The 25,349-nt window shown below is 43.6% G+C and overlaps 1 protein-coding gene across 3 annotated transcripts in view; it reads right to left on the bottom strand.

Annotated features, from left to right (window-relative positions):
• Positions 1–778: 778 nt before the first annotated feature.
• Positions 779–25,349, bottom strand: part of HMG20B (high mobility group 20B) — a 156,991-nt gene continuing 132,420 nt past the window's right edge. For all 3 annotated transcript variants that reach the window (XM_069649441.1, XM_069649439.1, XM_069649440.1), the window contains 2 exons: positions 5,643–5,775; positions 779–4,722 (listed from right to left, as the gene is read on the bottom strand). In XM_069649441.1, coding sequence (XP_069505542.1) covers positions 4,710–4,722; positions 5,643–5,775 — 146 coding nt within the window. In that variant the 3' untranslated portion in view covers positions 779–4,709. The remainder of the gene's footprint in view (positions 4,723–5,642; positions 5,776–25,349) is intronic.

Raw genomic sequence — 25,349 nt, forward strand, 5'->3', positions numbered from 1 at the left:
ATTCTTGAATTACATAGAAGGTCATGTGAAACTCATTCAATTGCACATTTCTTTTTATTACTCATAATCCCCAATTGCTTATGAAGTACCTGAAAAGAAATAGATCAGCTTTGGTTTATTTTGTGTGTGTTCTTGTTACTTGTGATGGCATATAGACAGTTACAAAGCTAAGGAGGCAGTGTTACTACCGCAGACGGTAAAAAGCAATATTCACCAAAACACTGAAATGGGGCAAAAAGAGCCGATTCCCCATATTACAGTTTCCGGGTGACCTGGTAAGTCTATTCAGAGTCTGATTTTCCCTATGTAAGCCCCCTATTTTTGCTCCATTAACAGAGCTGACTCACATCTGAGTCTCACACCAGAGTCACACCTCTTGCTGTCAAGATTCTGAACTTTTGATGAAATTCTGTCGAGACTGAAATTTGGAGCCCCATTTTCCCCTACACCTTCCGCAAACAATACCATTTGCATTTTGGATCGCACAGTGGTGAATGAAGTAAGCAAGTAGATGGGGGTGGGGGGAGTTGCTTTTGTGGTCAACAAAAATGTAAAAACACAGATTTTTTTATGTATTCGAAAACGCAGAGAAAAGTGGAGTCGTATGCCTGGGTTCAAGGTTTCATTTCTCTTGCACAAGCTTTAAAAAACAAATAAACAGAGCTGCATGATGGACGCTCCACAGAGGCCAGTTTTTTGGCAAGGCCGTTATCTCCTTTGCAAAAGCAAGCAATTAACCTAATGCATTATATTTTCCCCAGAGAAAATAGACAAATAATACGGTTTTTGTTTTTTTCTCTTTATTTCTGGGTGTAAAGTAAAATAAACTAATATACATAAAATGTCAAAACAGTCTTTATTGGAAAGAGACTTTTCTCATTATAAAAAGCATTCCGGGATTCCATTCGCACAAATGAATATTTCTGAGTCCACAATTAATAAAGTACACCTAATCGAGAAAAGAAAGTGCTCCCATTCTTCCCAAATTGAAGACTATACTCGACAGTAGTAAAAGTTGCAAGGCACACCAATTATTGAAATAACACTGCGCAAACTTCGATTTCTTGAATCTGATAGCCAACAAAACGCGACCGATTCTGAAGCAGGCCATTCCAATGGCATTATATGGTTTCATTTATGGCTCAGACAGATGAATGAAGTATTATTCCCTGTGGCTCTGTGAGATACGCTATTCAACAATCCCATTGGTCTAGCAAAAGGGGTGTTCTATAAACCCTGGGTCTTGATCGTGTCTGAACTTCAGCATCCCGGTTGCCATCAGCTGCAATCTTCAGATTGAGTTCAGTGGTCAAGCAACACACATGCAGTAGTAGTAGAAATCTACAGCCTCACTGCTTGGGGTAATGTAGCCCACAAATGAAAGGTCTCGCTCAGAGGCAACTCAAATTTCAGACCTGAGGAAGAGAGAGATTAATTTCTCCCAGACCAAAAGGCCAACACAAAGATGCTGGTGACCTGATCCTTTCTTTCCTCCGTTTTTTTACCATTGAATGCCCAGACGTTGTCACCCAACCTAGTCTGAATTACCCCATTGGCAGGCGTGGACACTGTCAGTTGAGGAATTCAACCGTGTCCACTCCTGGGCCACCACCTGTGTACAATGAAAAAGGGAAGACTGTGCATGCAGATTTTCTAAACCAATGGGCTCAAGTAAATATCAAGCCTTAGCAGGGGAGGATAAAAGATGTGTAGCATTCAGCTGAACAGTTTTCTGTTAATGCCTATGTAATCAAAACATACAATTGTTTGAAATGTATACCAATCTGCAATGTACGCATGCACTACCATTTGTTATGTAGTGTTGCACAGTAGAGCTCTGGAAACCTGAATCCGGCAACACAGTGCACCCAGACTACCCTGAACGCTACAAGGACATTCAAATGGCAGATGAACACTAGCTCGAAATTATCAAGTTTGAGGATGCGTTTATCTTCCTCATTTATAATTAATAATACCCAGGACAATGAAAATACACCCCTCCAAACTACAATTACAGTCTACTCCCCCAAAATCCCAGAAGGAGGAGTACAGGCTGAAAGATGTCAAAAAGGAGGACCAAGAGCTGCCCTCTGTCTACAGATTCTTACACAAGCTCACAGATATTGATGAAGGGTTATAGCATACACAGAGCGAAAGTCAGATTGGCTCAGGGTAGCCAACCTGTCACCTTACAGCTGGTTTGGCCTATAATTTACATTACCAACTTCCATGAACCCCAGCCAGCTAGTCAGCAGTGAGGAGTCATGGGAATAGGAGGGCAAAACAACTGGATGGTCACAGCTTATATATCTATAGCTTGTAATTGAGTAATGACTTGTTCTCAGCAATTACAAACATGTGTTAAGTATACTGAAAAGGATGACCAGACATCCTAAAATCATACCAGCTCACACTCCTATTCAGACCCACTACCAGAATCACGCACTGCCACTCCCACACTCACTCCATCCCTCTTTATCATTAAATCACCCCCAAGAAGATACACAGACAAAGCACTGATTGGTGAACATAGTTGAGAAATGTTTGTGTATTTAACTTAGTGACTTCTTCACCAGCATTGTCGACTCAGCTTGCGGGATGAGAGGTGCAAAGAAACAATGAGGGGAGATTCGAGATGCTGCAGTCTATTGCTTCATATCTTACATCTTCCAATACACATGAACCCAGAACGGTCAATGTGAGGGACCAAAAGCCCACTGGGGAGCTGCAGCGGGTTTTTGGGAGGGGTGGGAGACAAGTGTCAGCTTCTTCTGTTTCATGCAAGCTATTTCGTCACTAGGCTTTTTCTGTAAATGCAGCAATTCTCCAATACAGCAGATAGTCTTATAACCAAGATGATACAATTTTAAATTATTTGTTTGAATTAAGAGTCCTTTGGAGAGATGGTGGGTAGGGGTTGTTCCCTACAAAGCATTGCAGTACTATACATTAGGTGCGCAAGAAAACCAAACCAGCACATGTTCCTAGTTTATATTTACACCCATGTGTATTTATCAGTAAGGCAAATTCACACCTTGTGTAGTAAGGATGCAGTGTGTAGATACTTTTTGGCGATGCCTGTACATTATTGAGGATGCGCCGTCATACAGGCAAACAAGCCATGGTCCATAGCACACATTGGAAGTAAAATGGGCTGCCATAAGTACAAAGTAAAAGGGTGCAAAATACATTGTCTGTGCATGCTGATGAGGTTCTTAGAGGTGTGTTCCATCTTACTTAGGCAAACGGCTAAGCAACCATTGGTGCAGCAGATCTCACAGTACTCTTTCTGTTTCATAAAAACACCTTACCATGATTCATACAAATATATAAAATGAGAGGTCATCAGTTTCTGAACAGCCAGAGCTCCATCAGCAATGGCTCACCTCAGTATGTAGTGTTATCCCAGAGGCCTACCTACAGCTGTAACATCCGATATCCCGATTCCAGCGCCCTAGCATTATTTAAGACTTTCACTTCAAATCACAGTTCAGGTCTTTAAACGAGCCCCAACATTCCATACCATGTTCCATCCACCAATGGGGAGAGAGCGAGATGCATCCAGGAGAAAGGCCACATCAGGCAAGCGGTGTCCTGAACTACGAGGGCACTGGAGGACTCCTGAAAAGCAACTGATGACAATTGGCACAAGGATTTCATGAGGGCCAGGACTAAAATGTCAACTGTATCACATATGCAGCTGTACAATCCCAATAGCCAGGCCAACAACAATTAGCGGCCGCTTGTCTCTTGTACACAGTCACTCTGGAATCCACAGAACACAATTGGTACTGTGGGCCACCCTCTGCCAATGAGGTCTAGTGAACAGCAGCATACAAGTTAAGTAAAGAGCTGACCAACCAGCCTCCACTTACCACAATCAACCACGTTTTAACGAATGAGCCCTTGACGGCAATCCATAAAATCAGCTTATTCTTTTCTTCCCATCAAAAACAAATTTTCTTTAAGCATCTTGAAAATAACTCACTTGAAAATCACAAGAAAACCTTTTTTTCAGAATGGGTTAGTACACATCATGCCTAAACTAATTGTGAAGAGTGTTCATCTCCTCAGGTTTCATAGGGATGTTGGCAAGCCAAGGTGTGCTGTAGGGAAGTCAGGGCATTATTACAAAACCTACGGCCTTTATGGTCCTAGGTGAGCAAACCGTCAAAGTGGCAAGTCTCTATTGCCTGGCGTGGAGGAGAGGTAGGAGCCATGTCAAGGAGATGGGTTATTTTCCAATGGTGGCTGGAGTGTTAGCTGGCTAGAGCCCCAGATAACCCATGGGTATCTGCTAATGAACATAAAAGGGACTCTGGATTCCAACGCACATCCAAAAGGCACGAACGAGCAGCATATTTACGAAAAGGACGAAAGTGGAGGAGCTTCTCGTAAAATTGTCAAGTCTTCCCCATTCATCCAGCAGAAAGCCAAACGACTGATGAATATACAGATGTGTGTACACAGTCAAGCTGTTCAGGTGGTGGTCTTGCGTCCACAGGATCCGAGATGGGAAGGCATGTGTGTCAGTCCTCCTTTCAAGGCACAATTCTCCTTTTCTGCTTTTTCCTAAGAGTATGGGTACTGCCAACTCTCCAGATGTGTGCTTCCAGTAACTACCACCAAGCTCCAGAGAATAGATGTGGAAATCCTGTTGGGCCAACAAAGCTGGATCTCAAAAGTCCAAATCACTTCTTGGATCCTTCTCAAAGGTACTCACTAAAAGCAGAGAAATAGTTCCTTTACTTTTAAAACAAGAAGCATATGCAAAGCGACAGGGTGCTCCTCCCGTTATAAAACAATATCTATTTCCCCATTAACATAATTCACTCACACCTTTCTCCAAATCCATCTTCTCTCATCCCTAGAGTCTCCATCCCAACTCATCCTTCCTGCATCCTTTTCTCCCATCTGCCTCATATGCTCTCATTCCCCGGCCACTTTCCTAACCTATATCCCACATCACTCTTTCCCATCTCAATCCACATCCTTTAGTCATCACCCATTCATATCCATCTACCCCTTATCCAATGTTACTCTACACTGTTCCGTTTATGTCTCTTATGTATTTAATTTATTTAAATTTTTGATTAGCGCTGGCCGTACCCAGTTTCCCGGAGCGCCTTACATGGTTCAAATACCTCTCACATCTTCTTTGCCTCTCTCTTCCCCACATGGATCTCCCGCCTCAAACACTGCCTTAACCACCGCTATTGACATCTCTCCTGTACTAGCATGTCCTACTTGTTCCCCCACTCACCCATCTCCCTGTATGAAACACTACCCCGCCTTCAGACATCCATTTCTTCTATGATCCTCTCCCACATCCTTTTAGTATCCCCTGCATGCATCTCACTATAATAGGAGCCCCCACTCCCATTACCCATACCACACCACTCATATCTATTAAATGTTTGCGTATCCCCCATCCAATCTTCCACTACCACCTCATTGCTTGTAGCCCCTCTAACACAATCACACTGTTTCATTCTCAGCCCCCCCAGGCCATACTACTTAATACGTCTACCTCAGACCTTTCCCAGTTTCTCCTTTCCCTTGACCCATCCCTCTCTTCTCATTTTGATGTTTCCATCCCTTTGCACCATCCTGTCCACCTCTTACGTCCCCAAGTCCCTCACCTGTCTATCCGGCTCAAAACTTCCTTGACGTGCATCACCAGCCTCTCATGCTGGGCAGGATTGCTTTCAATAACGCTGTGCAGTTTGGCCATGTACATGTCCAGGTTCCCAGGTGTTGGGGTCTCTCCGCTACCTGAAAAAGATATACAAAGAACAGAGGCATATGTATGAGAGGATGAAGAAAACAGCACAGGAGCGGTTTACGGTTTGAACACTTCTCAAAGACTCCAAAAATACTCTTCTTCTGAAGAAAGCTTTATTATTATTGTGGCTAAAACTACCACGGCCAATGCCTCTTCTACCATTGCTACATCCAATACTGTGAATGCTATCAATATCACTGCTCCCGCCATCACAAGCAAACGTCTTTGGCATCATTGCCCATATTGGGATCTTTCTGATTATTGCGACGGCCGAAAATGGCGACATTTTTTTTTAACCCTTTACACTACATATATATGCAGGGGGAGACCCCCCCACAAACCTCCCATATTAATATTATACTCTAAACCCCCCCACATATATATATGTGGTGTAAGTGGGGGTTTAAAAACAAACAAAAAAGAAGTCGACATTTTCGGCCGTCGCAATTCCCAGGTCGACATTTTTGTACGATTCCCCCATATTGTTGCTCATACAAGATGTGAAAAGCATAAGCAACAGCGCCTTTGCTATCACAACCATTACTGCAAATGGTATAGCCACAGTACCTTCCAATACCACCAACAGCGCTGCCACTACTCTTTGTACTAATGGTTGCAAGCCCAGATAACAATAACAAACATTTTAAAAAAAGGAGGTCAGGGCGCCATCTGCAAGGAAGAACAAACATGGCATGATAACCTGTTCTGTGGGAATGTACCCACTCAGAGTCCGTCACCCCATGTTTTACCTCATTGTACCTTTCACAAAGGAGGAATACCCATTTGCAGATCAGTGTTTGTCCTGCCCACTTGAGCAGTCCTGCATCAAAATGCTAGGCAATCCTCCTTTGAACAAGAGTAGCAACAGTAACCAGAGACACGTGTTTCGGCCTAGTCGGCCTCATCAGTGAGTGGACCTGTGCCTCTCTGAGCACAGTGAACAAGGGGCCCACGCCTGGATAACCCTTGGTAAGTTTGGGTGACCAACCCCAAGTTTCTTTTACACTTTTTTGCCGAGGTGTGGGACAGAGACTGATATGCAAATGGGTATTCCTCATTTGTGAAAGGTACATGAGCTAAAACATGTGGCTGCTTGAATGTAAAAGGAACTTGGGATTGGTCACCCCAAGTTACCTAGGGTTATCCAGACGTGGACGCGACTGGGACGCTGGTGGTATACGGAGCAAATCCACGACTTATGTAAGGATTAGGGGGATGACATTGCTGGATCCCCAGAACATGCAGTGCTAATTCCAACGACTGTATCTGCAGTATGCCTCCTAAATAAAACATGCAAAGTCATTAATATCAAACGAAATACTGCACTGTTTCTGAAGTGACTCCCTAGCATATTAGAGTACTATTGGTCCCCTGACGAAGACATGATGAAACTACACCTAAACATCGAAACCGGTCGGTCCTGAAACAGTTTTGGATACGTGAGCGTGTCCCATTAAACAGCTAATATGATCAACTCCAAAAAGGCCAAAAACATACAATTTATTTAACATTGTGTATTAATTGGTGATACGAAATGTTGTATTGTGATTTGTAGAAGTGTGAATAGAGAGTTATTGATGAACGATTGATTCAGGATAGATGACCTAATTGTTGTGTGGGAATGATTGGCATCATCTGCATTTTATAGTTATTTTACCAGCATTTAATTATTGTTCCATTTTTGATTAATTCATGATTTATTTCATTAATAATGTATCATCATCTGAAATAAATTATTTTGATAATGATGTCCTCTGGATCTCCTTTCTGCTAACGGGGATAACATTGTAACCAGTATACTGATTTGCAGTTTCTCACTATATAACCTGTAACTTCTTGGGCTGTGACTAGTTCAATGTCAGTTTGGTTCTACGGGATCATCTGAGACCCTTTTGCATGTAAAAACCTTGTTTTTCCTTTGCAAAACGTTGCAGTGATCATTTGGTCTCTTGGATTATTTTTATTGCACAGGTTTTTTGTTACTATTCTCTTTACAATACTACGAAAACCACCTATGCTTTTTAGCATAGGTGGTTTTGGTACACAGCAAGTGTGTATGGCAGCACAAACAATGTTGAGAATGGATTTTATCACAGCCCCAATAATACTGCTACAATTTCTGCCACCATTTACCCACACCATATTTACTACACCCATACTGATGCCCCCAACAATACCTGTACGGCATAAGAGCAATAAGTCCATTAGCAGCACCACCATCATCATCATAACCACGACACCAATATAACCCCTCTGCCACAAAGAACCAAGCAAAACGTAGTAATTCTTACAACATACAGTCTTACTTCTTCATAACATTCATTCTCAGAAATGGGCTATTCAATGTATCGACAGTGCCAGAGCAAATGCCCTGGTACTTTGAACTACTTAAGAACATAAGTGTGTTTAACACTATACACTGCCACAGTCTACCCGCCACCTGTCCTGATAGTCCATTTCATTTGAGTTTTTTCTCTCCACTTGTTTAATTAGAATATTTCAGATGCAGAGATGGTAAGTGGGTTAGGATACTGAAGGACTAAGAATATGGTAGTGAATAGTGATTACATTTTAGATATTCTTATGCCACCGTCGCGTCTGTCCCACACATGGTCTGCAGTAACAATCTAGAAAATAAATGTTCCTGAAGATACCCTACAAAAACTGAGCATCTGCATTACAGTCTATCACAGTGTTTAAAAACAGCATGTGGCAAGTCCCAATGTTGCTGCTTTAAAGAGAACGCATATCAGAATATGCCTCGAATCTCACTGCGTTTCCATGAATCCTTTTTGGATGTGGAGTAAACTGAACAGTGTAGCTCTGTAATGCAAGGAAGGACATGCCTAACATAGGAAGCATTAGATCCCTCTTTTCCTAGGTTTACTACGATCAAATGTAACAAAAGAATAATCTTTAACATGATTAAATATGTTAGTTGAGCACTACTTTTTTATTTGGCCAGATCTAACATCTTAATTATGGCAAATACTTTCAGCCTCAAAAGAAGTACACGTTACTCACACTAGTGAAGAATGTATTCCTAGTCCATTCAGACCTTTCCACCACACCCATGGGATGCCGTCCTTGCTCCTCGTCACTCATGGGAGATTCCCAAGCTCCCATACTCCTGGGCAGATGGTCAGACAATGTGCACGATGAATAATAACAGTACTGGCTAAGCCAAAAAAAAGACAACTGCCATGGACCAGATGGCACTCTGCAGAGGTCTTGTGGGTATGCAGAATACCAGACATCCCACCATAGTGGCTTTCAAGGCCTTTTCCCTTGGGATATGGTTATCAAGAATCACAAAAAGGAACTTTGACGTGCAACCTTGGCTAAGATCGAGTAGCATTTCAGGGTCTCGCCATTCAGATTTTGAATCTGTCCCAGTGCAGGTAGCAGGGTGGGGAGCGTGGCATGAGAGAAACAACCTATGGTTGATGTGGCACAATCCCTTGATTTTGGAACCCTGAATGTGGAGCTGCATGAAGTCCCTGGCAACTGAAACCCTACTGGATTCAGATTATATTGTCCCATCATTGCCCATGAGTCCACACAGTCCTTAGCCCGAATCTAAGAAAAGAAGCCCTGCAGGTCTAGTACTGGAGTCAATATTTGAAGAAGAGGAGCTCACGCTGAAGACCTGGAATACTGTTTTCAAGGATAACCAGCATTGCCAAAGCCATCTCCTAGTAAAGCACTGTGGTGCTTTTTGTTAAGTTAGATTGCCATTTTTATACTAAGGTTACCTCACCTGCGAGACCACTAGCACTTTTTGCTGGACGTGTGGTTATTCTTCCATGTTCCTGAGAAAGGGGGAATCTCCCCCCCCCCACTCAACCTTTCTTTTACACTTGTGTGTCCTTTTTATGACTCTCCATACTTTATTTTTGGAATTATATTTTCCTATAACCTTTTAGGCATCTGCATTTTCCTATTGCAGCATGCAGTCCTTTCTGTGCAGTGTTCCTGGGTTGTCCCTTGGGCTCCCCTTTTATTTTCTCTTGGGCTCCTTGAGTGACTTTTCCCAAGGGTAGAAGGATACTGGTCATCCTTTGTACAATCCTCATTGTGAGATCAGCAGACTTCACTTTATGTGGAGTGCTGAGGAGATACATAGTAACCCCTTTCTCACTGCTCCTGTAACATTTATGTTACAGTGACAAACTTACAATTATGGTTGGTGGCAGTCGACTTGTTCTGTTGACTTTGGTGTGATTTTTTCTCGCAGGTTGTCAAACCAGCCACAGTAATGCCCAGAAGGGTCTACAATGGGGGCTTCTTTCTTTTTTAGCCATTTTTAGTGTGCTTGTTCTTTCTTGAAGCTTCTTGTGCCACCCTGGGAGGGGGAGGTCCTGGTTTGATTTTTGTCTTTGGTGGGAACCCTTTGTGTAGCCCGCTGAGGCTCCAGAGTGTCTGACCAGGAAACATGCCTGCCTGGAACTAGTCCTAACTGGGAGGCTCCCCCCAAAGTTTGAATGTAGCATGTGGGCTGATTGGCTGGGTTCCTGAATAATTGACCTGGATTTGGAAGCTGAAGATAAGTTGACCACTGAAGCTGAATCTAATGAGTTAGAAGAAGAGAAGACGTCTGTAGCTGATTCCAGCGACCAGAGATGTCTGCTGTGTAACCGCTGCCTGTGCGGACTCCTTCTTCCATGAGACCTGGGAGTCCCGAAGATGACCACTCTGACCCTTCGACTAGTGGGACCAATCAGTCTTAAGAAGACACGCTTTTTGAGCCATTCCACGATGTGCTGTGACCTTCCTAGTCTGCAAACGGCCAATACCCTGGGACCGCGAGGTTGAGTGCTGTGCAACGTCTTCCCATGAACGGGTCTTGCTGTAACTTTGGTGGTCTCCTGTTGCACCTCAAGTAGCAATATTCCACTCCTTGAAGTTCCCTCACCAGAGCGCTTGAATGAGATTGCGAGGCTAATCGATCAGATGACAACCGTTCGACATCTAGTACCTTGAAAAGGGCACCAAATCCACAGAGCAACGAGAAGCACTGAAGGATCCTTTGTTGGGAGCCGTTTCTGTTGACTGCTACAAGTACCCATAAAGTGTCTTTTGTTTCTTCACCACGACCAAGAATCCAGAGACCTGGTCCTGTGCTGCTGCATCGTGAAGGCATCCGTCTGCAAGCTCTTCTTCACTTCTGAGGTACTGTGTGGGTGAGGGTAAAACTTACCTAAAGTATTGTGTCGCTCCTGTGTGGCTAAGGTGGTGATTTGTGTAGTTGGTAATTCGCCCATACCGTTTGCCCAACTCTAACGCAGGAACACATCTAGGGTGCTATATACGAAGTTCGTGAATATATTCTACTAACTCTAAAGTCTGTACATACTTGTTGGACGAGAAATCCGCAGGAACACGGACTTTCTTGCATCTGTGCCTTATCCTAACCTGCCTACTGTAGGCCACTGGAACACCAGTGCCGTCCTTTTGCCTCTGAGATCACTCATGCCTTAGAATAGGGAAGGACTTTTAAGTGTAAGTTCTCCGACTAGAAAATAGAACAAGTGTTGCAAAGTACTTACTTGCTATGTGTTAGTGCTGTAACTGGTTATCTCTGAAATTGAATGTTTACAAAGTGTTACAAAATTCTAACTTACCTGTGATTTGCTTACTGCCATTCTGAAAAGTATACAAAGTTATTTACTTACCTTGGAATTATGTTCCACTATTCTAGAAAGTAAGATTTGGGATTACTGTATTATTCCTGACACTGAATACGTGCAACAGTGTATTATCAAGAGTTATACTCACCTTGAACAGCACATTGCCATTCTAAACGTGTAACATTAAGTTTTGCTTACCTTGAACTGCGTACTGCCTTTCTAAACGTGTAATACTGAGTTCTTGCTTAGCTTTGAAGTGCATACTGCCATTCTGAAAATTAATTAATATGTTATTGCTTACCTTTGAATTGTGTTCCACTATTCTAAAAAGTAATATGGGTGCAGCTGTATCATTCCTGAAGGAAGAATACATTATGTAAGTACTTACTTGTAACATTGTTGGTATAACTATATTATTCCTGAAACGGAATAAGCAACAGTTTACTACCAATGGGGTCCAGTTACTTTGAATTACATGCTGTCATTCTTTTAAAAAAAAATATTTTTTATTGTGGCCTGCTTTAAAATTAAACATTCACAACATTTTTAATCAAACACATTATACATTATTCCTAAAATATAAAAACCAAGAAAGAAAAAAGAAAACATGCAGAAATATTGCTAAAAAATAAAATACATTCTAAAACAATCAGCACATAAGAAGTACAGAAAACAGTTATGAACAGAACCACCACCTTTCAACACAACTGAGTGCTGCAGTAAATGAAGGTTGAAATACGAAAACTATGGTCTATCTACTGGGATACTCAAGACTTCAGTCAGAAATCTGTACAACGCCAAAACCAGAGACACTCTTGCCCCACACTAATCTGCCCCAAAACATTTCCCCCAACTAGTTAAGGCCCTCTGGCACAAAAGTTTTAAAATGATGCATTCTAACATAGGTCAACTTTGGACATGAAAGGACCGAGTGATTGAGAGTTTCTAGTGTGGTCATACTCCCACAGTCTACAATGCAGGGGACGTCCGTTGACCAACTCCCTATACGTTCTAAAGTGGGGAGTTGGTTTAAGCGAAAACGCAAATATAGGCTGCATGGAAAGAGGTAGCTGAACACGTTATTTACATATGGTAACGTTCTTTCGATTAGATGTTCCTCCCATGTATTCCTCATCTTTTGATATCTCCATATCCAGCTTTAGAAAGTCTTTCTAGCAGGGGGTGCTGCGCGTCGATGTCTGGCAAAACGGTGTCCCTCGAGGGCCTCAGTCTCGATGTCGACGTCATAATTGGTTTACAGCGCATGCAGCGACTGTTAGCATCAGTTCCGTTTTCATGCGCATTTCCAATTCTCTCGCAGATGTACCTCATGCCCGACAGTTACCCTGAAACAGCATAAACTGCAACAACAAGGACATTCTACAGTGGGGTAGGCTGGGAGGGGCGATGAAGAATACGTGGGAGGAACATCCAATCAAAAGAATGTTACAACGTGTAAGGAACTTGTTCTTCAAATGGATTGTGTACTCCCATGCATTCTTCATCTTTTGATAGACTCCCAAAGCAGTGTTAAATTTTGTGAAGGAGGGAGCCAGACTTTCCTTTCAAGTGAGAATTAGGAGTTTGTTATTGGCCTGTGTGTACTGAATGTAACAATGCCTTCCCTAAACCACCGTCCCAGCCTGAAGAAGAGTCCAGACTATAATGCTTTGGTGAAAGTGTGGACGGAGGACCATCCTGAACTGGGACTCTCCTTTGTAAGGCAGAGGAAGTAGTAGTGCCCCTGGTTGAATGAGCGCCGAGACCCACAGGAGGTTCTTTTCCCGCTAATCTGTAGCATTAAGAAAATCCTAAAATGATCCACCTAGATAAGGTTTGTTTTGTGACCGCTATACCCAACCTATGGCCGTGTAACCAACGAAAAGTTGTCAGCCTGTCTTAACTTAGACATCCTAGATATGTAGAAGTTAAGTGAACGCCTTGGGTCAAAGTCTATGTAATCTCTCCTCTTCCTTTCCAGGATGATGATGAGGATAAAACAACGGTGGTATGATTTTTTGAGTTAAATGAAACTTCAATTTTTGGTAAAAATGTAGGTTTAACCTCCTTTAAGAAGATTTTGTAAGGAGGCTTGCAAGACAAGTCTTGAAGTTCACTCACCCTACGGGTTGATGTAAGAGCAACCAAAAGGATGGTCTTTAGTATTAGCAATCTTACAGGGCAGGAATGAATAGGCTTGAATGGAGCAAACATGAGAAATTTCAAAACTAGATCCAAACCGGGACTTTAAATGGGATCGGAGGGAATACATTTGCCAATCCCTTCAGAAATTGTATCACTAGTGGTATTTTGAAGCATATTTCTTCAGAGTAGTGCTTAAAAATAGATAGCGCTGCCACATACCCTTTTACTGTGCCAACCTGGAGCCCCAGATTAGCCAGGTGTAACAAGAACGATAACACCATGCGTGTGCTGCATGTAAAAGGGTCCATTTCTTATCCCTGCACCAGCTGCAGAACTTGTTCCAACATCAGTAGTTAAGAATTTTGTTGCTGGCCTTCTGGCCGAAAGTAAAATCTCCATTATGTCGTCTGGGAGGCCCCAATCCTTATATCTCAACCTCTCAGAAACCATGCGTGAACGTTTTGGGTCTTGATCTCTGGATGGAGAACCCAACTCTCCTCTCACAAGAGAAGGTCCTCTCTTTGTGGAAGAAGTGTTGGAGGGCAGATTGGACATGTCAAGAAGGTCAGGGTACCACATGCTCCTGGCCCAATATGGAGCAATTAGGATCATGGGTTTCTCAAACTTTCTCAACGTCCTGATCACTTGAGGAATGACGGGGACTGAAGGAAACGCATACAGGAGTGGAAACTCCCAGTCCACTACAAAGACCTCCACTAGAGCTCCTCTTGGGGGAAATTCCCTACAGCAGTACAGCCTGCACCTCCGGTTGACACAGGATGCTAACGGATCCACTTGAGCGGTTACCCAAAAGGTGAAGATCTCTTGAAGGACTTCCTGAGCTAGTTCTCACTCATGAGAGACTGTGCTCTGCCTGCTCTGATTGTCTGCTGCTGTGTTCTCCTCTCTGGCTAGGTGGACTGCTGATAGGGAGATTCCTTCTTGAATTGCCCAGAACCAGAACTGCATTGAATCTCTGCACAGTGGTAGTGACCCTATGCCTCCTCTCTTGTTGAGGTGGAACATAGCCACTGTGTTGTCCATCATGATCAGGACACTCCTTTCCCATACAGAGGACAGAAAGGCCGATTGCCTTCAGCTCTAAAAGGTTGATGTGTAGTTTGGACTCGGATGGTGACCAACAACGGCTGATAGTCAAATCGATGGCATGTGCTCCCCACCCTGTAAGTGAGGCGTCCGTACCTACTGTTATCTCTGGCCATTCTTGCCAAAAGGGCTTTCCCTTCAGAATGTTTTCCTCACAGGCCCATCACAGAAGGTCCTGTGCGGCTGTGCTCGGAACCTGAAGAAGGTCCGACTTCGTGCCTGAGAATTGGGACCATTGAGTCCCGAGAGCCCATTGGAGAGATCTCATTCTAAGGCGAGCCTCTGGCACATGGAAAATGCAGGATGCCATGAGGCTGAGCAACCACAAAAAGGCCGGGAAGACGCTTGGCACTCTGGAATTTTGTGACCTTCTGCAGAAAGTCTTGAGCCCTCACCTCGGGTGGCAAGGCTTTTCTCAAGGATGCATCTAGGACTGCCCCAATTAATTGGAGCCTTTGAGATGGTATCACGTGGGACTTCTTGAAGTTAAGGGAGAAGCCCAGTCTGTGGAGGGAATGGCAGGTTACGAAGAGATGTTCCAGGACCTGTTTGGGAGAACAGGCACTGATCAGCCAATCGCCCAGGTAGGGGTGGATGTGAATCGGCCCTCTCCTGAGATTCGCTGCCACCACCACCATCAACTTGTTGAAAACCCTTCGGCAGAGGTCAGCCCAAATGGAAGAACTCGAAACTGATAATGAGAACCACCAACAGCAAACCTCAGGTACCTTCTGTGCTTGTGATGGATAGGCACATGAAAGTAACCATTCTGAAGATCCAATTATACCATCTAGTCCTGAAGCTGGAGGGCCTGAAGTATCTAAGAAAGGGTACCCATCTTGAACTTGTCCTTCCTGAGGAACTTGTTCAAATCTCAGTCTCAATCCTCAGTCCTTCATGGGGATGAGAAAGTAAGGAGAGTACCAGCCCTGGTTCCTCACCGCTACAGGTACTGGTTCTATAGCACCTTTGTCCAGCAGGGTCAAAATTTCGCGCTCAAGGAGTGTATCTGGAACTTTGAAAGAGTAGTTCCCCGGTGGATGATCCTGAGGTATTTTTAGAAAGGGAAGGCAGTAACCTTCGGCTACTGTTTCCGATGCAATACCCCGCCATTCTTGCAGATGCTGCGAGAGTCTGCCTCCCACCAGGGGTTTGTATATTAAAGCCTAAGAAAGGTTTTGAGGTGGTTGATGCAACGGCTGAGGGTAAAGCACCCTTTACCTGGGTGTTCTTAGCATCTCTTCCCCGTCCACCACGGGGGAATCTTCTCGGACCTCTTTGATTCAACAGTCCTCTCCCTCTTCCAACTGAGGAGTAATAGTCAAAAGGACCTGCCCCTCCAAGCTGTTCCAGTGGGGTGAGTTTGTGGCCGTCTGATTGCCACACCAAGGGATGTGGCTGCTGCTTTGGAGGTCTGCAGCTTCTCCAGGCTCTCGTCAGCCTGGCTGCCAAATAAATGTGTGCCGTCAAAGGGCATGTTAAGAAGTCTAGATTGCACATCTGGAGCAAAACCAGTCTCTCTCAACCAGACAAATCTATGCATTACAGTGCTAGCTGCCATAGCTCTGCTGATGCTCTGAAAAGTCAAGTCCAGTATGAAGGGATTCACACTTTGCATCCTTCCCATCCGTAACAATATTTAGGAAACTGTCTTTCTTCCCCTTAAGGGATATGTTCAGCCAAAATCGATATACATTCCCATAGGGTAAATGTGAATTTAGCCAGTGCCCAAGTGGTATTTGACGACTTAAGGGCAATACTTCCAGCAGAGAAGACCTTTTTTGCCATAGCATTTGTCATCCCTGTCGGGGGGAATTGTTGGGTATGCATTCTGTTTAGATGTGGATGTGGTGGCCTGTACCGCCAAACGTTCTGGAGTTGGATGTTTCCTTTAGGCAACAGGGTCACTGCTTGAAGCCCTGTATTTGTTTGTTCATTTTTTTTATTTACTGCTCAAATAAATTCTGGCGGCTCCCAGTTGGCATTGACCCACATTTGTAAGGCTACATGAAAGGGAAGAATAATGTACTCCTGGGGTTCCTCATCTAAAATATCTGTAAAATCACCCTGCTCAAAAAGTGGTGCAGGTCTATTCCATCCCAAATATTCTATTACTCTGGGCATTAGTTGTATGTACGACGCATCAGCATGGTCTGAGGAATCTGGTCTTCCAAATACAATTTCGGGAAAGGTGTCTATCCCACTTGCAGTTTGCAGAGTCCCATGGAGATCTTTTCTCCAGGACTTCTCTGATTTCGGAGACTCTAATACCTTGTGTCCCATATTGCAACCCAAAAGGACGTGATTCATCAAAAGATGGCTCATTTTCCTCATTAACTGAAGAAAGTGACTTAAAGTCTTTCCTTGGCACTGGGGGAAAAGGAGTCTATATTTTTTTCAAACTACTTTGAGGATTTTGTCATATGCATCGACAATGGCATCAAAGTCTTACACGCCTTTGACGTTGAGGGCTTTGACAGCTGTAGACAACATTTAATAACTGTTCTTTCAAAGGCACATGAATTAAATACTGTTTTTTTTCCTTTTGGAGACTGCCAAGATTTTAGTCTTGGTCGGATTAATGTTCGGGCCATTGACCACAGCTTTGGAAGAAATTGCAGGTAAGAGCCTCTGTAGCCCTATCATAGTGTTGTCCGGGAACAGGAAATCATCCGCAAACGCTATCCATGGAATCGTGTAGCAACCCAGTCTCGGGGGGAACAGATTCATGGGGAGAAAGATATTCTGCAATGAATGAAACATATAGATTGAAGAGTGCAGGTGCCAATACACACCCTTGCCTCAAACCAGAATTAGTTTCAATCCTTCCAGGCATGTGTCGCTCCTTATTTAATTTAACCCTTGTCTCTTCATGTAGACCCCGGAATAACAGAAGCAACCCCGCTAGGCAGACACCAGGTAATCAATTTTGACCACAGCCTTCTACAGTCCACCATATCAAAAGCGGCCAATAGATCAATTGAGGCCACGTAAGTGGATGTAGAGGAATCAGCCCAGGCATGTTCTTGAATTATCCTAATAATGAACCCATTCAAAAATTGTAGAATGTCTGTAACGAACCCCATTCTGCAGTTTACTTATCCTGCCTGTAGATTATGAACAATTGTAAGTAAGAGATGGAAAAATCTTGCTATCCACATCTATTAATGATATTAGGCGATAGCTAGTTGCTTCAGACCCAAGACCCCTCTTATAGATAGGGACCATATACACTGTGTGCCAGGAATTAGTGAACAGTAAACATTTAGCAATACTACTAAAAGAATATTTAATACAGTAGATCAGTTAGTCACATCAGCTTTCAGAGTATTAGTAAGACCATTGAGTCCAGGAGCTCCTGAGTTTATGCTTTTTAATTTTTTTCTTTTAGTATTTATTAGCATTTTGAAAATTGTTTACAATAAAACAAAACCCCTTCCCACCCCCCTACTCAGCTGGATATCCCCCCCATGGAACCCTTTACATGGTACATTTTGCAAATTTCAAATCAATGTCAATACATATTAACAAATGTCGAGAACGTGCTGGCATTGAGGGACAGTGTTGTAGGTTAAAGTCAGATTGTAAAAATTCAAGCACCTCCAACCATTTGTATGAAAGGTTTGACTGTTCACCTTGAATCATATAAGTAGCCCATTCCAGTGCTACAAAGTTCCAAATTCTATAGAACCATTCAGTTATCAGCAGTGGATTTTTTGACTTCCATTTTTGAGCAATTCCCAATAATGCAGCCAATTGCAGCATCACATATGTTACATACATGTTTGCTTTGAGCTACAAGGCATACTAGGTTCAAGAATCAACAATAGATTCGACTTCAAGGAGCTAGGTTTCGACGGACCAAACATTTGTTGCATATATACTTCAATATCTGCCCGGTAGCCCTTCAATATCTGCCCAGTAGCCCGCTAATACTGGACAATGCCACCAAACATGCCACCAAACATGCCCCCAATCGCCCCACATTGTCTCCAGCATTGATCCGACAAGGATGTTTTGATTTTATGTAGACGGGCCGGCGTGTAGTGCCATTGGGTTAACAATTTGTACCAAAATTCCCTTATTTGTAAGGAACTGGTAAATGTAGGAATATCCTTCCATAGTCCCTCCCATTCCTTGTCTGTAATTTGCTCTCCCAATGTCAATTGCCGTTATAATGGGGAAACGTGGGAGACGTCTCATTCATTATTTTGTATAGATTCGATATCAGGGCCTTATTGCCAGGATTAGTGAGAACACATTTTTCAAAAAGGTCAAGTTGCCCGATTGCCACATATTTAAGTGGGGGAGCCAAGATCCAGTGGCGTCCCTGAAAATACTGAAATCGTTCCAAATCGAGACCAAAGTCAAGTTTACACTGAAGAAAAGATATGAGGTCCCTACCAATAAACATGTCACGTATTTTCCGACACCCTGCTTGCTTCCATTTGGAAAATGCCAAAGGATCACAACCCAGACCACCGGTATGGTTAAAAACATATGGGAGTGAAAGGTGAAAGGACATTTCATAAGACTATACTTTTTGGCTGCTAGATCCCCAACATCTTCTACCAAATTCGTAATTTTACTCCTATGAATGTTTGGGGGGGGCAGCAATCTCTTTTAGAGAGCCACAGCATTTCATCCAATTGTGGTACCCTCCAATGCCCGTTCCATCTGCAGCCAGCATTTCTCTCCATCCCCACCGGACCAATCTTTTATTATACAAAGTTGTGCGGCTTGATAACATTTTTGCAAGTTGGGAAGGCCCATTCCTCCTTTTTCGGTGGGAGAAGTCAGAACTTCGTATGCCACTCTTGGAGGTTTGCTCCAAATATAATCCAAAATCTTTTTGCCAAGTATTTTAAATAATGTGGCGGGAATTCGAAGCAGAAGTGCCTGGAAAAAATAAACAATCTTAGGATGGTCATTTTTATAAAAGTCATCCGTCCAAGCCAGGAGATCGATAAAGGACCCCATTGTCCAAGTTGATTCGTAATTAGTTTCAGTAGGGGAGGGAAATTAGAGTCATAATGACCAGCTAAATCCGGGGTTATTGCTACACCCAACAGTTTAATCTGACATTGTGCCCAGCCAAACTGAGTTTGAGTACGAAGGAAGGATACAGTGGTAGGGGGCAAAGATACATTTTGCTAAATTAATTTTCAAACCCGCGACCGTGCCATAAATCCCCAGTTCGCGTTCAATTACAGGTAGTGATGTAACCGGTTCTGAAATAGCTAAAATATCATCAGCACAAGCCAAGATTGTATGTTCTATCCCTCCAAATTGTATTCCTTGTATGTCAAGCTTTTGTCAAACTCTTGCAAGTAAAGGCTTGAGGCCTATAGCATACAATAAAGGCAATATGGGGCAGCCCTGTTTTGTCCCTATCTGGAGGGGCATAGTTGTCCATTAATGAATAAACGTGCCACTGGGGATTTATAATTTACTTGAATTCTCGCTATAAACTGAGGGCCGAAACCCATCTTTGCCATGGTCTGGAAAAGGAATGACCACTCGACACGATCAAAAGCCTTTTTTGGCATCTAAGCACAGCAGTATCGCAGGGATTGTTTTTTTCCACCATTTCAAGTATATGACCTGTGCGCCGAATGTTATCGCGAGTGTCGGTTTTTAATAAAACTGGATGGATCTGGGTGTATAATAGAGGGAAGCAAGTCCTCTAACCTATTTGCGAGTATCTTAGAGTAAATCTTTGCGTTGAGATTAATGAGGGCGATCGGATACACAGATACCTGGATCCTTAACAAGCTTTGGAAAAAGTATCATCATTGCTTCCTCCATAGTAGACGAGATACATCTCGAGCTGGTGAAAGTGGTATAAGTGCGCTAGCCTTGGAGCTGGCTCTTGCCAGAATATCTCATAGAAGGGAGCAGAAAACCCATCGGCTCCTGGGGATTTGTTTGGGGAGAGCGAATTTATAACTTTCATTACTTCCTCAGGGGTGATATAATTTTCAAGAGTTTCCCATTCCGCTACCGAGATCTGGGGAAGATTAACTGTTTGTAAATATAGAGTTTGAGATTGTTCATCTGGGTAGTCAGTGCTATATAGAGTCGAATAGAATGCATGAAATAGCGATACAACTTGAGGGGTTTCTGGTGAATTTAGCGAATGAATAGTTTGCGAATCTATTTGTTGGCGTAGTTGTCTCGCCAATAGGTTATCTGCCCCGTTAGCCTTAACGCAATTACCCTGGTGCAGATACAACAATGATTTCTCTGCTTCTTTTTGTTTGAATCAGATTTAATTTACCATCTGCTTTTCTATATGCTTTTAAAATTGCTGGGTCTGTGCGTGTTTCCATTTTCCTCATTATTTGTTGTAATTCAGCGTTGAGAATGGATTCCAAAGCTAATATTTGTCGCCGTTTAAGTGCCACTTCAGCTATCAGGGCCCGCAGATTGTGGCTTTAAAAGCATCCCATGTTATATTTACTGAGATATCCAGTGTCAAATTAATATCAAAGAATTCCCTTATTTTACCCTCAATGTTTCCCCCTTGCTACTGTATCCTGGAGTATCTCTGACGGAACCGTCAAGGTCCACACCCTATCATCCCAGCAATATCAATCATGATGGTCAAAGGTGCATGATCCAAATGCGTAAGTTATTGAGGTAACCCTGCCTAAAAGAGATTTGGAGACCCAGGCATAATCAATGCGGGAAAACGAACGGTGTACATGTGAATAATGTGTATACCTTAGTTTCTCCCATTAATGCTGGCCAGATGTCCAGCAATGATAAATTGGCAAATTTTTGCTTTAACAAATTAGAAGGTGCAAATTGCATTGAGGTGGTTACTGCACTCCGATCTCGTAGGGGGTCCCAAACTGTGTTAAGGTCTCCTAGCAAAATTATTTCCCCTTCGCTAAACAATTTTAATTGAGTAATAACAGATTTCAAGAAGGCCTCTTGGCTCATATTGGGAGGGTAAATAGAAGCCACTTAATATTTTTAGGGCCAATTCCCAGGATAGCAAAGACATATCGTCCCTCTTTGTGAATGTGTGTTCTCAGCACCTTACAGTGGAGGCCAGACTTCAATGCAACTAGGACTCGCGCCAGTTTAGCCCCTGCATTGGCTTGTAGTACCACCGGATACCGACGAAGACGCAGTTTATATTTATCTGACAAACATATGTGGGTCTATTGGAGAGCCACCAAATCCGGTTGGTGGCGGCCCAAAAGAGTGTCTAATTTCCTGCACTTCGCCAGAGTGTTCAGGCCCCTTATATTTAAAGTTAAACATTTAATCTGTCCCATTCTACAATAACAATTGTCTTCACCTTATACTCTACGTGTTCCGGTACATTTGCAAAGCTTATCAAAATATATTATGCATTCCCCCCCACCCACAACACCCCCCCTAACCGCACCTTGCCCAGAATATACCCCCAACAAAGTCGCCAGGTGTGAGACACAGTACCTAACATAATCCAGGGCAACTGGCCACTGCCGTGAACCCACTATAACCCCAGGACATTGCTACCTGAACAGATAGATTCCAAAATGTTATGCAACAACTCCTACTCCATGATTGGCGATGATATAGCCTGCATGCTTTGCCTTCCAACTTTGCTGGTAATTTGCTTTATTCTGAGGGTTTAGAATTGGGCCTCTAAAACGGGCCTTCCAGTATTCTGCTGCATTTTCTGTTTCTGCCCTGGCGCAATACAGTCAACCACTCGTCCGGTTTAGATTGTTGGGACACATGACCAGAGTCAGATACCGTTGCGCATTCCCCATCCTCTTCAATTTGTAGCAATGCTAGACCTGTTTTGCGGGACGCTGTCCTGCGCTGTGTGCCCTCAAAAAGGACGAGGATACCAAATTAAAAGTTTAATTTATACTTTCATTTCTTGCCTTTTCTGTAGAGCGATCTGAGACAGGTCCTGAAGAGCTGGATTTTGTCCCATTATAAATGATGGAGCTTTGCCTTCCTCAGTATTTGGTCTTTTTGTTGATATGAGGAACATGCTGCCAGGATGTCTAGTCGGCAAGCTCCAAGGTCACTCCTTTTAGGGCCGGTTCGGTGTAGGTGGTCCAAGGAAATTACTGGAGTTTCTTACCCCGGAAATAAATCGACAAATATAAGGGTTACTGCTTCTTTTAGCTGAGAATCCAGAACTGATTCCAGCAGGTTTCTCCCCCAGATTATGACCACCGACACCTGTTCTCTAAAACTTCACATTGCAGTTCGAGATTCCGTGTTGCCCTGGCAAGTTCTTCCAATGCAATGTCAGTTTGTTTACTTTCCTGTGAGAGTTCATGGATTTCCTTTTCATTGACCTCTATTCGCTTGACAGGAGTGGCAAAGTCTTAACTAAAATCTGAGAGTGACAGCTTTATTTCCATTGTGAAAGAAGTAAACTGTTGTTGGAAAGAGGCAGAGAATTTATCCTGGGATTGTTGAAAGCTTGTTGCAAAATCTTTAGCAGCCGCCATCGCCGTGGCAAGGACGTTTAAAATCTTCAGACAGAGAAGGTTGCCCTAGTGCGCATTCGGAAGCCGTCTCCGAACCTGCTGCCCCCCAGAGCCTCTGAAGCAGACTTTGTATAGTAAGAGCATCCTTAGAAGGCTACTGTTGGATACCTTTCTTCTTGCCCCTCAGCATATGATAAGGAGTCCACACTAGCGATGAGCTTAAGAACAAATAAAGCAGTTGCAGCTATGCACAAGAGAAATACGCCAAGGTGTATATCCACTACTGAATATAGCTAGTTTCATGAACAGCCCTTGAGGGAATGCGCAACTATACAACCGCAATTGCCCCATCGCAGCATTTATTGTTTGGGCAATGTGTCTATGCAAGAGACTGGAAGAGCCCTCAGTGGTTTTCCACTGGCCCAAACAAGGAAGCCTCACGTTTATATCCAAGCACATACAAATTGACTAGACTGCATTAGGTCTGCAGGTCCCTACCTTCCATGTCGTTTGTTGCCTACATGGCAGATGAAAGCAGAGGTCTTACCGATATACATTACATATGCAGGCGCTTAAAATTATCCCATCACGTCCACTCCTCTTGCCATCCCTATTGCGGGCACAATCGTGTGATTACCGTCGGCGTCGGAACTAGGAGGGGCAGGGCACAAAACAACAGCTGAAATTAGAGGACATGTTTATAGGCACCCTCGCTATGCAGCTACAGCCACGCTGACCCCAGTGTGCACTATTCCCAGTTTCACTTCACCAGCAGTAGCGACTCAACCCTCTTAGCTTAGAGGTAAACTTGGCTGAAGTTTTCTGGGCACAACGCACTTGTGCCGCGCCCAGTCCGTGCCTAGGGTTTATCTCGCTGCACACACACACACAAGCATGGCTGCAACGCTTCTCATTGCAGCCTACATCGAAGGTTCCGGAGGTGGGTGCCCGCGAAATTGCACACTCTTCCAGTCGCAAGTCCTCCCTGGCAGACACAGTTGTCCCGAAATCCTTCCGGTGCCCAGATGATCGTGATGAGGGATAATGCAAACACCAGGTGCTTGCGACCACGCCCAGACTGTTCCGCAGATCCGCTGTTACAACTAATCCGAGGCGGGATAAAAAGTTCAACCAGCTGCTTTTATGTTCCGCTACCGTGACAGGATGATAAGAGTCCTCATGTACAGCGTTCCAGAGTCAGGGTATGTCAGCATATGCAGCAAAAGCAGGCCGCACCGTTAGCAGTGGAGGAGAGAGTTGCTAACACGTCCTCAGTTTGAGGCGGCCATCTTGGAATCAAGTTATTGTTTTTTAAGACGGTTTCATATACCTCCTCAAGATTAATATGTAACCTCCAAATTATTTCCCAAAGTTCTCTCGGAGAACACAATAGTAACCCAATTTAGACTCATTTGTAGCATATAGTTCCCTGAAATGTTAAATCCAGTCACACGCTGAGACCCAGAAGGCGACTCTCTTTGCACTAAAAAGGCACAGCATGCTTTACAGAAATTCCTATATGACTGCTCAACCATCTTACAATTTTAAGATCTGTCTTCAAAACCATCATTGGAACGCCTACTGTCTCTAATCAACTTCTGTCATATTGCATTTTTGTATAGCTAGATCATCATTGTAGATAGGTATATGCTGTTTTCTTAAATGACCTGATTTGACACCAGCAGTTCGTACCAATTTACTCATTAGATTATACACAGAAGAGCCAAAATAGTCCACATTAAATTGTTCCAGTTTCCATTCCATAGTAGACTTACTCATAACATTCCCCAAACCATCATTCAGGATACCAATATAGTGTGGCGTCCATCAAATTTGATTTCCCCCTCCATTCACAGAGTCTGGTCTTCCTCCTCCATTTACTTGGAGTCTGGTGCGAGAACCTTTTATATGTGCAAATAAAGCAATATTAAAAAAGCTTTTAAGGATTCCAAGATGGCCGCCGGTGAATAAGGACATGAAGTACTTCACTCCGCTCCAGGCTGGAATATCAGCAGGTCGTGCATCTGCGATTTGGTTGCAGGCTGGGCAAGTGGAGATACTCAGGGGCCTGGATAACAAAGGGCAGACCCCTGTTGAAGCTGCTGAGGCTTCCATCCCCTCGGAGCGGTCCGTGCGTTGTCAGGGACACGCCGAAGTGCAGGAGGGGTGCCCGCCGGGGTCGGTGAATGTTGCAGTGGATGAGAGGCTGACAGGGAGGCATGCAGAGAAGGT

The sequence above is a fragment of the Ambystoma mexicanum genome, chromosome 1p, assembly GCF_040938575.1.
Source record: "Ambystoma mexicanum isolate Mex_15411 chromosome 1p, UKY_AmexF1_1, whole genome shotgun sequence".
NCBI lineage: Eukaryota > Metazoa > Chordata > Amphibia > Caudata > Ambystomatidae > Ambystoma > Ambystoma mexicanum.